Source organism: Petromyzon marinus, chromosome 14 (genome assembly GCF_048934315.1).
Source record: "Petromyzon marinus isolate PM22_M1 ecotype Great Lakes invasive population chromosome 14, UKy_Petmar_22M1.pri1.0, whole genome shotgun sequence".
Taxonomy (NCBI): Eukaryota; Metazoa; Chordata; class Hyperoartia; order Petromyzontiformes; family Petromyzontidae; genus Petromyzon; species Petromyzon marinus.
Window position 1 is genome coordinate 6930191 of NC_133680.1, and position 15618 is coordinate 6945808.

At 45.2% G+C, this 15618-nt stretch overlaps 1 protein-coding gene across 1 annotated transcript in view; it reads left to right on the top strand.

Moving 5' to 3' along the window:
- LOC116942373 (semaphorin-3D-like) overlaps positions 1 to 15618 on the top strand; it is a 44678-nt gene that overhangs the window by 8165 nt on the left and 20895 nt on the right. The window contains exons 2-10 of the mRNA XM_032954186.2: positions 60 to 262; positions 8857 to 9017; positions 9646 to 9708; positions 10277 to 10396; positions 10780 to 10873; positions 11407 to 11535; positions 13231 to 13373; positions 14630 to 14744; positions 15517 to 15586. Of these exons, the coding sequence (XP_032810077.2) occupies positions 91 to 262; positions 8857 to 9017; positions 9646 to 9708; positions 10277 to 10396; positions 10780 to 10873; positions 11407 to 11535; positions 13231 to 13373; positions 14630 to 14744; positions 15517 to 15586 (1067 nt within the window). The 5' untranslated portion in view covers positions 60 to 90. The remainder of the gene's footprint in view (positions 1 to 59; positions 263 to 8856; positions 9018 to 9645; positions 9709 to 10276; positions 10397 to 10779; positions 10874 to 11406; positions 11536 to 13230; positions 13374 to 14629; positions 14745 to 15516; positions 15587 to 15618) is intronic.

The window sequence follows — 15618 nt, forward strand, 5'->3', positions numbered from 1 at the left end:
ACACTACTAAAGTATTTATCCTGCTGTTCTTTTGCATATTCACCGACACTCTGGGTCAGCTTGGTGTGCGGGCGGTGAGCAAGCGGAGCCATGAGACGCACAGGCAGAGGGTACCTCCCCGTCGGAGCACGGTCCTTTGGAAGGGCACCCACCACCACCACCACCACCGTCGTCCTCGTCACCCTGCTCGTCTATTTGCAATTCCCTGCTCCCGGTCGCACCTGGCGACAGACTCTACCCCGCCTGAAGCTCTCCTACCGAGGTACGCCGACGAAGATGGTGCTCAAAAGCCCAATACCGCTTCGCGCCGTTCGAAAACCTGGTTGAGAAATTGTTTACATCGGCTCTACGATTACCAATTCTTATTTTTTTGTTCATCAAATTCAGCTACACCGTTGAGCGACGTTAAAAGAAAAATGTGTTTCTGCTTGTAACAGCAACAACAACAACAACAAAAACCCCACCTGTGCCCTCAAACATTTCTGAAAACTATCCCCCCCGCTTTGATCTCTGTCCATGGCACAAGCTCAAAATGTGTCTGTTGCTGGACATTTTTTTCCATTTTGCTGGGGCAGTTACTGCATAGCTAACGTGGGATGTGACCAGCTTGAAGAGAGACAAAGGTGGACAGGAATCTAACGTGCAGGGCACATCGGGCGTGGGCTCGAAGCCGTACTGTTTTAACAGGGGCGCGCATAAATTGAGGTGAAATTTTGCTTCCTTAGAATTTTTTTATTAGGATAACATTACACTGTTTAAGCAGCAAGGTTAAACTCTTGTTTGTTTTATCCCCATAAGATTTTGTTTTCCTTTGCAACAACTTATATTAATGAGTTTAAAAAAACATGTAACAACTCAATCTTTTTTAATTACGTGTTGCTATATGTTCCTCACAACGTTATTGTTGGAGGGAAAGTATGAATATATTTCCCATTATTATTGAAAATTAGTTTGACAGAATGACAGGTATAATCCTTCATTCACCATTTGGAAATTACCACAACACCACACATGATTGTTCTTATGAAAAAAATGTGGTTAAGTAATCAGTGCTTTAAAATAAAAAAGATTGAATACTTCTGCATAGCAGACATTATATTTGCTTTTACAAAATACAATTTGCAGCAGAAATTATTTAAAGATAAAAGATGTATTGGATTAAGTTTTTGAAGTATATAGTTTAATATAGATTTGCATGCGTTTTTGTATGAGCTCCGTTGATGTAAATTATTTCAAAGCTTAACAGAGCCAAATACTTTACCTCAAGTGCTGGAGAATGATTTATGTAATGCATTTACCTTCTCATTCCACATAGGCAGTCTAATCCGCTGACAGGATGAAGTTTATGCAAGAAATAATTCCTTGCAAGATTGACACATCAATTTTCAAACACTTCCCGCTCCCCGAACACACACTAGCATTTTGAATGCACAGATATATTACTCTGATTATGAGAAGCTATATATACACACACAGTATATTACAGTGAACATAAGTTAGAGAATACATTTCTGCTTTAACTTAGCATGACAAAACAACAACAACAACAACCGCCATTCGCCACTAAGTGGCGGTGACGTCACCATGACGCTTGTGCCAGGCCATGTGCATCTTGAGGCCACGTGAAGAGTCGAACGCCCGCTGGCAGGAGGTCACGGGGCAGACCCAAGTGCCACGGGTCGACTGACTAAGATGACTGAGATGACTGGCCGATGCACCACCTGTGCCTCCTACTGTGCCAACCTGCTGTGCTTTAGCCACCCGGCGCTCCGCTCATTGTTGTGAGCGTCGTTTCTCCGCCCTCCGTTGTTGTTGGATGGCGACTGCCTCCAACTGCCCAGTAGCAGCGTCCTTCACGAGCCTCCTCCACAGAGCCCGATCTTGACACCGCTGGTACCAGTCATCGGCAAGTCCACTCAGCTTCACGTCCTCTTGTACCACATCACTCCATCTCTTCTCTAGCCGGTGCCGCGCCCATTTAGCCCCCTCGATCCGGCCGAACAAAAGCTGTTTCGGCATGTGGTGGCTGGGCATGTGGGCTACATGACCCAGCCAATGCAGCCTTGCCTCCTGGAGGAGCTCACCGATGGGACCGTGCCCAGATCTTTCAAAGATTTTTGAGCTCCTCACACAATCCAGCCTGGTTCAACCCAGGATGGATCATAGGCAGGCTAGCCTAAATGTTTCGAATCGGTGAAGATGTTCTATTAGGGGGGTCCACGTTTCGCAAGCGTATAGAAGGGAGGGAATGACCGTGGCCGAGAAGACCTGAAGCTTAGTGCGGAGCAACAGACCAGGTAGCTTCCACACAGCGTTATACAACCGATGAAAAGATATTGCCTCTCGACTGATTCGGAGTGAGATCTCTGCTGTTAAACTGGAGCCGGTCATAAGCACACTGCCCAGGTATGGGAAACTCTCCACTCTCTCCACAACTGCCCCATCACCGATTGGGAGTTGTGGGGGTGGAATGTCCGATGATACAAAATACCCAGGCAGGTGCTTAGTTTTGGTGGGGCTGATGGTAAGGCCCCATCCCTTAGTGGCACGCTCCAGTTTCAGCAGCAGCATCTCCAACTCCTCCTCTGAATGAACAGCTATTACCAAATCATCGGCATACATAACGTGGTTGAGCAATAGTGAGCCATCCCTTGACCGCACCCGGGCATCGATCAGCCTACCATTATATCTGTACCAAATGGAGATTCCCCCGGTACAGCTATTGAAGGCTTCACGAACTACGTGGTAAAAATAGTTGTTAAATAATGTGGGAGCCAAAGGACATCCCTGTCGCTCCCCAAGGTGTACAGGGAATGGCTCTGTCTCCCGGCCATGTAGTTTTATCCAGGCCCGCTCACCATCATGAAGGTCTTTAATGATCGTGAGCAGAGGGTCAGGGACTCCAAAAGCACAAAGAACAACCCAGAGCCCAAGCCTACTGATGGTATCATAGGCCTTGACCAGGTAAATAAAGCAGAGCTGTAGGTCTTGTTGGAATTCCCTACACCTCTGCTGTAGCAGACGGACAGAAAATATGGCATCTGTGCAGGACCGCCCTTTCCTGAAACCGCATTGGGGCTCCGCAAGCCTCTCCTCAGCGTGCCTGGCAAGGCGATGTTGAATAATCCTTGCCAGGACCGTTCCCGGCACACTGAGGAGTGAGATGCCCCTGTAGTTGTTACAGTCTGTGCGGTCCCCCTTCTTAAAGAGGGGGGCCACCAGGGCATCCTTTCAATCCTGCGGAACCCGTCCAGTGGTCCAGACTGTTGTTATGATGTCATATAGGGCAGTCTGTGCAGAAACACCACCCTCAGCATTTCGCTTGGGAGATCATCTCTACCCGGTGCCTTTCCTGGTCTCAGACTCCGGATCACCTTCAGTACTTCCTCAACAGATGGCACCTCAGCCAGCCACTCACAGGGGGTGACTTCTTCAAATATTTGAGGCACTGCAGCCTCAGCAGGGTCATCCCCACTTTGTGCCACAATGTTTTCCTGGCTGAGGGATTTCCCCTCCCCCAGGACCTCACAGAAATGCTCAGCAAATCTGCAAACCTGTTCCTGGGGGTCGGAGATTGGCTCACCGTTTTTCCCCCTAATGATGGTAATAGGTGTGGCGCTGCAGGTTACTTTTTTGATGGAGTTAAATAGAGATTTGTGATCGCGGGCCACTGAGGCAGACTTCATCTCCTCAGCAACCCGCGACCACCACCCATCCTTGCAGCGCCTCACGGCTCTCTGAACCTCCGAGCAAAGGCTGCGGTAAGCCTCCTCATTCTCTAACGTGGGATTCTGTAGCCGATGACAGTGGACCTGCCGCTTTTTCTCAACCATCCTGAACACCTCCTCTGTCAGCCAGGGTCTCTGGGGGGGTCTGGACCGCGTACCCAAAGCAGCCATTGCAGCTGCATGAGTCACAGTCCTAAACCTCGCCTATTTACCCTCGACATCAGGAGGAATGGGGGACGATGCCAACTCCAGCCGCAAGCAATGATGAAATTCTCGCTTGCAACTTTCATCAGATAACTGAGACCAGGCCACTTTAGGTTGGAATGGGGTCCTGGGTGTACACCCACCACCGGAGTGGAAGAATGGCAAGCGCATCTTACAGATAACTAGTCGATGGTCAGAGGGCAGATCAGCTCCACGGTAGGTCCTGGTGTCAAGGACATGGGCTCGCATCCGCTGGTCCGTCACTATGTAGTCCAGCAGATGTTCTTGCTTGGACCCGGCATGCATCCATGATGTTGTGTGGATGCGCCGATGCCGGAACAGCGTGTTGGTAATTACAAGCCCATGGGCTGCACAGAAATCTAGCAGCCTCCTACCGTTGTTATTGAGCTGATCTAGCCCATGCCCTCCAATCACTTCAGACCAGGTGCCAGCATCATGACCAACTCGGGCATTGAAGTCACCCAACAAGATGACTCTATCTCGAGGGGCCACTTTAGCCAGCACCTGTGACAGGAGGTCATAGAAGGCATCTGACTCATTGGCTTTGCCTGCATCCCTCCATGGATGTTCTTCTTCGGTGGGGGCATAAATAACCACGACCACCACTCCTCGCTTCCGGTTGATGGGAAGGCGAGCCCAAAGTAGCCTGGGGCTTACAGCTTCCCACATCTCACCGCCACGCTCCCACGCCCCCTTCATTCTTTTGTTCAAAAGAAAAGCCACACCCTGTTGTTTGGCAGTCTGCTGCCCCGAGTAGAGGACTGTTCACCCCTCATGGTGGCAGGAGCAAGAACCGGTCCACCGGACCTCCTGAATGCCACAGAGATCCAGGCAGTACCGGTCCAGCTCCCGACAGATGAGTGGCAGCCTCTCCTCCGCAGTGAGCGCTCGAACATTCCACGTGGCCACACGAAGTGGCTTTCCGTTGTTTCTAGAGGAGCCCCGAGGGTAGAGATTCAATCTCCTGGCTCCGCCAATTGGGGTTTGGCCAGGAGACGTCATAGACGCCTCTCCCCCCGGGGCCTCCGGCACAAGCTTATTAGTTACATATTTCAGTCGTGGTTTAGTGTTACATTTTTGAAGGTGGAGGGGTTACCAGCCTCTCGCACCCGTCCAGAGCCCCCGTTTAGCCACTGTGCTGGTCACAGACACCATGAGGGGAGGAGCCAATCGGAATTGGCCCTCCCCCCACAGCACTGTCCACGACAGAGTTGCCTGTCCGGCACTGCGAGGAGGTAGGGGGTCGTTCTGCATGACAAAATAGAGCTATGCCACATGCAGCTCCAGATAAAAGTGCACTGCAGACACACACCACTCATGATAGATTTAAGTGTTGAGCGATCCTCTTCATTACACAGGAATTGTTTTTTCCTGCGCACTCTGATTTACTTTCCCATATTCACTCTTATTCATGATATTGGCTAAGCACCCCAATGCAGGACTCTCTTGGCACATTATTGTCACTCGTTGAAGCATTTCTAGATGATTAATTGCCATTGTTATTATACTTAATAGTGTTACCATATTAAACAAAGAGTCTATTCAATATGGGGACAATTCATAATGTAGTGTTGCTTGTACGCTTGACACTCTGCAGTTAATTTGAATGTCTCCATGTCTTAGCATGCACGGTGTAAATATTTAGTTTTATGAAAATTCGTTTAATCTGATTAATAAGACCAACCTCAGCACACAAAAAAGTGAATTGTCAAAACAACTTCAAAGTTGTAGATGGATGGAAATAATAAACCGTTTGCTAATGTGGCCACACACCCATACCTAATTTGGCAGGTTTAACACTTGGCAAATCCAACCGCAATTGGATTATTCACGTTAATTCCAGTCTGATAAGTTTATTAAATAAGAAAAGAAATAGAACAGCAGGTTTGTATTGCTAATTATGTCGGGATCTAGCTGTTTTACAATATAGCTCGGCGAGAAGAAGTCATGATGCACGTGTCATTTTGCAGCCAGAATCAGCCCGGCCAAACACAGTGGCAGCGGTGTTCTAGAACCTAGAGCATGCCACAAGTGCAAATATTTCGGCATGAACCGATTGAAGACTAACATTGTTTTACACAACACAACTAAGCACAATCCCATGGGGAAACAGGAATGCTGTAGAATTTTTGTTTATACTGAATTGAAATAAAAAAGTTAATTGAAAAAAAAAAGTTAATTGAAAAAATCAGGGTGGACCAGCCAATAGTCCCAAAATCATTATTTGTTGTTACAGGCTTGCATTTTATCTCCATTTAATGCTGTTCCTGACACTGACAGCGATTATCAAGAGGTGAACTGAAATCGAGACTTAGTATTCCAATACCTGCGATATCCAATAACCGAGATAGCCAAGACAGATTACATTAACATATACACACAATTAAATCCAGCCAACAAAGGGAAAAACCTTTAACGCGTTCACACCTGATGATGGACGCTTGTGTTGCGCCCGAAACTTCGTGATTTATTTTATTTTATACCTACGTGACTTTACCGAAAAAAACCAAAGAGTATGGAGACAATATTTAAGAAAAAAGACCGAATGAGTTCAGGACAAGCCAAGCAATGATTGTACAAACGGTGCTTGAATTGCAGTCGTTTTCAGTTCGCTGAGAGCAGACGATCGTTGCGAGTGATGGGCACTGAAGGACGCCATCTCGCCGAGGCGAACAGCTGACATATCTCAAAGAGACACGACGGACCACGAGAGAGAATAGGCGGAGGCTGATAATTTCTTATCAATTTAACATGACTACGAGCGGCGTCAACCTTTCTCTGTGACCGTGATCTTGCCATCGTGGAGTTTTAATTACTCGCAGATTACTCGACACAGAGGCATTGGGTCGCTGTGTGTCTGTGTTGTGTCTCTCTCTCTCTGTGTCTCTGTGTTGTCTCTCTCTGCTTGTGTGTCTGTCTGTGTGTCTCCGTGTCTGTGTTTCGTCTCTCTCTCAAATTTAGTTCTACCTGATGACGGTTGCTTGTGTTGCAATCGAAACGTCGTATTCTATTACTTAATTTATTTTCTTTCTACGTGACTTTACCGAAAGAACCAAAGAGTAATTCCTGCAGTCACGAAAGCTTTCAATCAAGTTTTTACTCGCAGAATGCCTTTCCTTGAACGTGAACTTAATAGCGTGCCCAAGGCAAAGATTCTGTGGGTGATCGTCAGCGGATGAAGCGATACTACTTGTCCGTGTGAAATACCACAATCGTGACCCACAATTTACCTTCATTATGTTTGCATGTAATCCTCAATGAAGAGGCCAAGTGTATGGCATTTGGTTTAAATTGCACATTATTAAATTAAAACACTTGCGGGTAACGTAAGAAAGCGACGCTAGTAATTGTGTTTGACAATGAGGCGCAACATGTTTTCGTTTAACTCGTGACGTACGTGCAAGGGACAGGTTCGAAGTGCCCTCGACATTGAGCGGCCGAGTATCTTGGCCGTTGGGTAAACAATCAGCAAACCAAAACGTAACGAGGCGAGAGCCAAATGCTTGCTGCGCATTCAGATTCTGCAGAAGCGAGCTGCACGTAGAGAGAAGCTTCCACGTTGACACCGCGTGGTACGAGACGAATACGCATCTCGCATGGGGGGGATAACTCTGCGTTTATGCTCAACCGCATTGGTCCGTTCTTTTATCCAGGGTGCGGGGGAACATTTTTTCTGCCAAGGGCCATTTGGATATTTATAACATCATTTGCGGGCCATACAAAATGATCAACTTAAAAAATTAGCATGTTATATTTTGTCAAACATTTAATTAACTCACCCCTAATGTGGTGGCTGGAACTGCTTCTCTTTGGTGAGGCGTGTGATGATGTTAGCCGGTATTGATGATGTTAGCTGGTATTGATGATGTTAGCTGGTATTGATGATGTTAGCTGGTATTGATGATGTTAGCTGGTATTGATGATGTTAGCTGGTATTGATGATGTTACTACTCGCAACTGCTTTTCGAGGTTTGCTACCTAGATTTGTTGAATTTCGAGTCCCGCCTGCGGTTGCCTTGGCAGGGCCACACCAAATGATTTTGCGGGCATCATACGGCCCACGGGCCGGACGTTCTCCACCCCTGTTTCATACCGACGCACCTTGCAGCAATCTACATGCGCCTTGCTTATAATGGGGCCTTGTTGATTGCCAGCTGAATACATTGCTCAACATGGCAAAGAATAACAGCATTCGAGCAGCTGAAAACACCAAGCTCAGAGGCCCAGCGGAATGACGGCATGGACAAGGGGGGGGGGGCTTTGGGAAGTGGGCACACTGACTTTGCGAGTCGTCGCGAACGTATGTGTGTGGTGTGCTCATCACTTAGTGTATTTCTTTTCAGATGTTTCGCCAAATTGTATCCAAATTGTATCCAAATTGTGCCGTTAGCGTCATCCGTCCAGATTGCTCTCAAATCAGTGCAACTCTTCATGTTAATGAACAGCGTATATCACGTGGAGCTACCTCTGGGATACCTTCAAATGACCTCTAGTCCAAACATAAGGGGCTGGACTCTGCCCCCCCCCCCACCTCTGCATATGCGAGTAATGTTCATTACATGACAGTCAAACTAATATCTAATGCTCAGGAGCTATCATTTAACCAAATCAAGTGAAGACGCATTTCGGTTGTGCGTGTGCGGTCATTGCCGACCGGGCCGATTCGATCCCTTGCCTCCAGTGAGCACGGTTGGCTGCGCCCGGCGCGAAAGGAGTTCATCACGCGTGCATACCGTACGTGTAACATCGACTCTGAACACTTGAAAAGGCTGTTTAAATCAAAAGGGATTCAGAGCCAGGATCACAGCGGTGTGCCATCGCAGCACCTCCGACCTCCTGCCTACCAGGTCGCCTCGGCATTTGCTGGTCCCCCTAACGATCGCTGCGCATCTTGCCGCTGCAGAGCTGCTCCTGTCCAACAGCTCCGCGCTGTTCCTGGGCTCCCACGAGAGCGCCGACTTCCAGACGCTCCTCCTGGATGAAGAGCGCGGGCGGCTGCTGGTCGGCGCCAAGAACGCTGTCTTCTTGCTCAATCTGGACGACCTCAACCACCAGCCGAGGAAGGTGCGAGGGGACCGCAAGAACCTAACGCCGCGTATAAATATACATGTAAAAGCACAGCAAATGTGTCCATTGACGCAATTGTGTTTGTGAGGGTGGCCCGGGTAGAGAACGTCACGAGTCAACTCGATGACAGCTGAAGGAAGGGGGTTCATTCAAACCCAGATGGGAGATGCACCAACTCGCGTGTGGTCCACTTGACGACTTGACGTCTGGTTTTCCCGTAGGGCACACGTGCAATGCTATCCTTTCACATGCAAATGCTTGGTGCCATATGTTAAGTGGGCACTGGGGCATTGATGTATTTAGTTAACGTTAACAAAGGCATGAATCCGTTGACTTGAGTTCGATTCCTGACCACAGCTACCATCAGTGCTGCTTGGTATTCATACCGGAACTGGGCACCAATAGCTGTACCCCACACGTAAAGTGATTAAAATCACAATTTACTTTAGCAAATATATTAACAAAAAACCTTTTGTCCCATGATGCACATATCCCCACTTTTTTTGTAATCCTGCATAGGTTTTCACAGTTGTGCTGTATAGCTCTCCAATGTAGTTTCGGATTGTGCTACGTGTAATTCAGCATGGTGTCCCGTGGGTTTGTATTTTTGTGATATTTTCTGTAGTTGGTGTGGAATCCCAACAGGGACCAGATGAAGAGATGCTTGCTGGCAGGAAAAAGTGAACAAGTGAGTAGTACATGTGACGGGCTGCTGAACACGTCGAAACGTTTATGCTATTTTTGTTAAAGGCGCACACAGAAGTAATCTTGTTAAACAAGTAAATCCAATGAGACATACCTATTACATTCAAAATAATTCTATGTTGTTAGTAATCAAACTGTATGTTAAGCCACGTAGACAATCAGAAGGAAACAAGGGACCAATCGTCTCTCATGAGAAAACTCGGGGGTTTATTATTTTAATGACTGGACAAAATATTCGTAACATTTGCTTTCATGGCATGCAGCTGCATATTGTTTTTCTCATTCCAACATTGTGCACTTTGACAACCCAACGAATTAAAGCGGTGGGCTGGCGATTTGTAAACCCTTTTAGCGCATAAACAATTTTTTTTAGGTAAAATTGTGTCAAATTGTGTATTTCTTTCACAATTAATTTTGTGTTGTGACTCGCCATCAAGATCGGTATTCATCGGTGAAAGGGTTTTAGAATATCGGTTAAATCTGTAAAGTTTGGCAAGTCTGACATGGCCTGAATTCCTAATGCCGATTCCCATTTGACATCTTCATGACAGGCCGACTGTGCAAACTTCATCCGGGTTCTGCACTCGTACAACCAGAGCCACGTGTATGTCTGTGGGACCGGGGCTTTCCACCCGACTTGTGCCTTCCTGGAAATGGGCTTCAGGGTAAAGGTAACGTGATTGATTTTTTTTTAAGGGTTAACCCTTGCCAGCCCAAGAGTTAACCCTTGCCATCGTTTGCAGTGACTTCTAATTAAACCCAAACCTACGTTGTACCCAAACTCGTTATGCGATCCTTTATAGGCGAATGCATATGCAAGCAGAACTCTGTTCTGTTTCTCCGCATATTAATACAACAAAAAATTGTATTCCAAGAGCCTATTGGCTTTCCCGACCAATATTTAGTTACATTTCACTTCAATAAACCAACAGCCAAGTTGTCAGGCAATGGCCATTCTTCAGAGGAGAGGATGTATTGTTAATGCTGTTAGTGTGTAATTGGTTGCTCGGATTGTTGACATAGTTCTGTTATTGTTTGTCTTTGCATAAAACAGGAGCCTGTATTTATGCTGAACTGGCACAGTGTTGAGTCTGGCCGAGGAAAATGTCCCTATGATCCTGCACAAGCTACAACGTCCGTCATGGCTGGTAAGTGTTGAAAAGGGAAAACAAAATTCAACTTAAACACTACCTGCATACTTGCCTGCAGTGCAACAGAACAGAAATGCTAGGCACAGCCAACACATGAAGATTTAATGGTAAGGTTATATTGCGTTGACATGTCTAGTCTATGAGATGAACATTGTTTAATTTGCCTTTAATCTGTAACCAAATTGTTATGAAAAGTCCTATGCCCCTCTCATTGCTAACTAGAAATACGTTGATTAAAAAAAAACACATTTCACGATAATTGCATTAAAGTGATATCCAAAAGACAAATGGTATTACGAACGGTTTGGTGGCTTTTAAAATCAGGTCGAGAGGCTCATCGACACACATCCATGGAAATAATTCTAAATATTAAACCTCATCAATAATTACGTAATTTCATAGTTTAGTGAAAGTGATCACAGAGTTAATAAAACGCACAAGCCTTCCATATATTGATAAAATTCAAATAAGATACATGCAATGTATTTATAAAGCTGATGGGTAACATGAATGTATGTGAACCTTTGCAGGCACGGAGTTGTATGCAGCAACAGTGTCGGACTTCATGGGTAAAGACTGGGGAATATTTGGAAACAAAAATCATCACAATGAGATACCGCTAATCCGAACAGAACAGTCTGATCCACACTGGCTTAATGGTAAGTGACACAATGCATCATGTTCGTGTTCTGTTTTTCTACGTGTATAATTGATGAATTATGTCACCACAAAGTAGTTCACTTTTTATAAATAGAAATATTAATACCATTTTTTGTCCATGAAAACATCACCGAGCCACAAGACTAATACAAAAAATGGGCCTGCATTGGGATATTTGGCGAATTGTATTAATGAGTGTGGTGAAGTATTGCAAAGCAGAAACCTCATATGAGTCTCAATAATTCAAATACCTTAACTTCCTTTCATTTTTTAAATAAATGGTCATCTGTATTACAGGAAGCAATACGTTTAGTTTCACAAAAAAATTCATTAAATTTCCAGATGCATGGGACATCTGCTGCTGGTGGAAGAGGAACAGTGGCTTTATTCAAAGAGTTGGGGTATTTGGATTATTAGGAAAGAAATGATAGTAATGTGAGCAAGATTACCATAAAAAAATATATGCACAGCGCATTCCTGTTCGTGTGAACTGTCTGGATGTAGATTTGTTTTTTATTCATGGCGAGATGAGCTTTATGGGCTTAAATATTACATCCTGCCCAACTCTTTCCGACACTTTTACGAACCCCAATTATATGGGGTGTTGTGACCTTAAACTTTGACCAGCATAAGTCTCACTGTTTAGTGCCACTTGTCTCTTTGGTCAATTCACACATGCACCACACACACTGGACTAAGTCTCATTAGGAGGAAGCTGGGATGTCTGGTGGGGGCCAAGCTCATCCTTTTTTTTTTACAAAACTCCACTATTTCTCAGTTACTGCCGCACAAAAGGCCACCATGCACGCATTTTACAAAGCGTCCTGTATTTCAAAGTGGATCAAAGCACAGTACGGTCCATTCTCCTTGCAGTGTTAATAAATGCATTGTACCAGATTTTCCAAGTGAATACTGCTGTGCTCTTGAACAAATACTTCACAGTGCACACGGCACCTGGCTGCAATAAAAGTTTGATTGAAAGTGTCGATGTTATAATAGACTTTGAACATTTGCAGTCATTTTAATAGTTTCAAATTGGTATTCCACTGTTCAGCCACAAATCCTGCCCATGCATGGCCACTCATGGACACACCATTCAAACGTTTTCGTAAAAAAACACATGCATCATCTTTCTCAGTTTAACACGTAGGCTTTCGCGACCAATATTATCCATAATACAGGTTTTTTTGGGGGGGCTAGATCGCGTAAATGTATAAATGTTTCGTTAAACCGGCCACCACCCGACACAGTCAATTCGTAAGGTTTGTCACGTAAACAAAACGTGCCAATTCGTCACTAGTACAGCACACCGGTGTGTTGGAGAGCAAAGCCATAGTCGGCTGTGTCGGGTGGTGGTGGGTTTAATGACACATTTATATATTTACGCTATCTAATCCCAAATTATGGAGCATCTTTCTGATTATATACATTGAAATACAAAGCCATTTGTTTAATGCCAATAACATTGTCTTATAAATGAAACGTGTATATACTGTGCATATATATATAACAGGCAACATTTCAGGCAATAGCCCCTCTTCATTGCCAGTGACATCTCTGTCAGCTTCTCGAAATTCCACCCAATTTTTATTATCAGCGAATGTGTTGTGTTTTTATTATTTGTCGCTGTGCACCACTGCCCGAATTGGTTGATTTTTAAGCTGTGGGTGGGGTTTTTTTTCTCTCCCTTGCAGAACCCAATTTTGTGGGTTCCTTTGTAATCCCAGAAAGCCAGAACCCCGATGACGACAAGGTTTACGTATTCTTTTGGGAGTACGGCATTGAGGCAGGAGCCTCAGACAAAGTCCTCTACTCTCGGGTGGCTCGTGTCTGCAAAGTAAGTTCCAATTGAAGCTTCTAACCGAGTTATCGTCCAGCATCTAGTTCAGTAGTCATGTACTGTGCGCCTGCTGCGATGTTCCATATTTCGATGAGTTTTTTTTCTGGAGAATGCAAAAGGACAAAATGGATTGGTTTAAATTCAAACAATTTTTTTTTTGGGGGGGGGAATGCTTTCGCGTTTTTTTGGATGAGAAGTTAATTGTGGAATCGTATTTATATGTAAATAAAGGTTGTCACATCTACATGTGGATTCATATGTATGTTCTCTTTATCCAATGGCAAGGGATTATTGTAGGGAATACCAACTCGAAAATTCAAAGAACCACCGAATCAAAACATTGTGCAGCGAACGTTGCAAATAGGTCCTCAATAAACCCATGTTTCTACTCGTGTGTAATGCATCATGCTATAAAAAAGTATTTGTCACTAACTTTGCGTTTATCGATAACATCAATCTCTGAGCATTTTACAATTGCTTAAAAAGACAAACTTCATAGGAGAATATCCAATCTTACATATTTATTATGGGCGTATTTTTATGAAAAGCATATCGCTTTGCCAACACAAAGACCGAGATGTATTTTCACCGAATAGGCGATATTGTGATGCTTGTGGCAAAGTCCATATCGCAAGATCTTCTTAGATAGTCCCTGCAAGCTCACATTAATGGGATGGAATACCTTGTAGCGACGGCAGCTTAAGAGCGTCACATGCAATACAACATCAAATGAAACAAAGGCCAACTCAACACCAACTGTTGTTTCTCAACACTCAATTACTTTAGTTGTTGCAGCGAGAACAATGAGCGTTCCATTCTCTCCATATTTTAGTCCCCTCTGTTCTTCTGGAAAGGTCCTACATTGCGAAATATGATTATTTAAATGTCTAAAAGGGTTTTTTGCATGTGGGAAGAAATTATTTTAAATATATATGTATATATTGGAGAAAAACCCGTGACTACAAAGAGGTATCACTCAAATGTCGACGCAAACCCCACCTTGACTGTACTCCCACTTGGCTACTTCACTGCCCGGCATGTTTAAAAGTCTGAAATCGATGCGATCCGTCAACCCTTGCCTCCAAAGCACCGCATTGCAGGCGTCACGTTCAATCATTTCCTTTCTTACGTCATTGGAATGCAGCCCCCTAATAATTTAGATCGCTGACTTTGGGAGGCACGTGACATTCTCTCTCTGTCCGTTAGGTATCGTTTACCTGGTGTAAGTGTTGTGTGACCTTTGTGTTCGCCAGAATGACATGGGTGGCCAAAGAAGCTTGGTTAACAAGTGGACAACGTTCCTGAAGGCACGCCTCGTGTGCTCCATCCCAGGACCCAATGACATTGACACGCACTTCGACGAGCTCAGTAAGACTTGTGTTCTTTCTATCATGTTGCAGATGTAATGATAATAGAGCCTGCATGCGGTGTGAGGGGACTAGTGGCCACGAGAGGTAATGACAGGGGAATCAGTTGTGAGTGCGAAGGGACTGGTGGCTACGGGAATGTTCCAGAAGGGAGCGTGGTCAGGTGACGGATGAGGACGGTGGAGTCTGCCGGTAGAGGGAGCGTCCAGAGTCAGCGAGAATGATCGAGAAGGGGGGCGTGGCCTCGTGTTGCTATATAAGGGGGAGCTACGCGGGGGGGGGAAGGGTCTCTGCCTGGTGTCAAGTGAACGCGTCTTCAATAAAGTGCCGTCTCAAGAGAAGTGTGTCAAAGTCGTCATTACACGTGTATGGTGATCCATTTATAGATACCCCACTAAAAATAACAGACAGGAAAAACTTTAATTTCAAAGCCTCTACTCTGCATACCACTGCGTAGGTTTTCACTGTGCTGCTGTACAGCTATCCGTGCCATGTGTTGTTCGACACGATGGTACAATGTATGACCCCCGAAACACACTGGATACGTGTATAGCCTCTACCTCTGCCTCCCACCAACCTCAATACAAGTATAATATCTCCTCTGTTAAAATATGGAGCTGTCACTTTCACGGTATCCAATGCCCTGTCGAGAACGGTGACGTCATCAATCGGTGGGTTGTCTGTAAATGGATCACCATGTCCATTATAGTGATGAGCAGATTCAATGCTCGATTGGCCTTTAACTATACTCGTGGATTGTGTGTCTTCCACAGGAGATGTGTTTTTGCTTCCCAATAAAGATGACAGAAACCCAATTATCTACGCTGTGTTTACAACATCAAGGTGAGCATGCAAGTCTCAACTTCGGACAGACG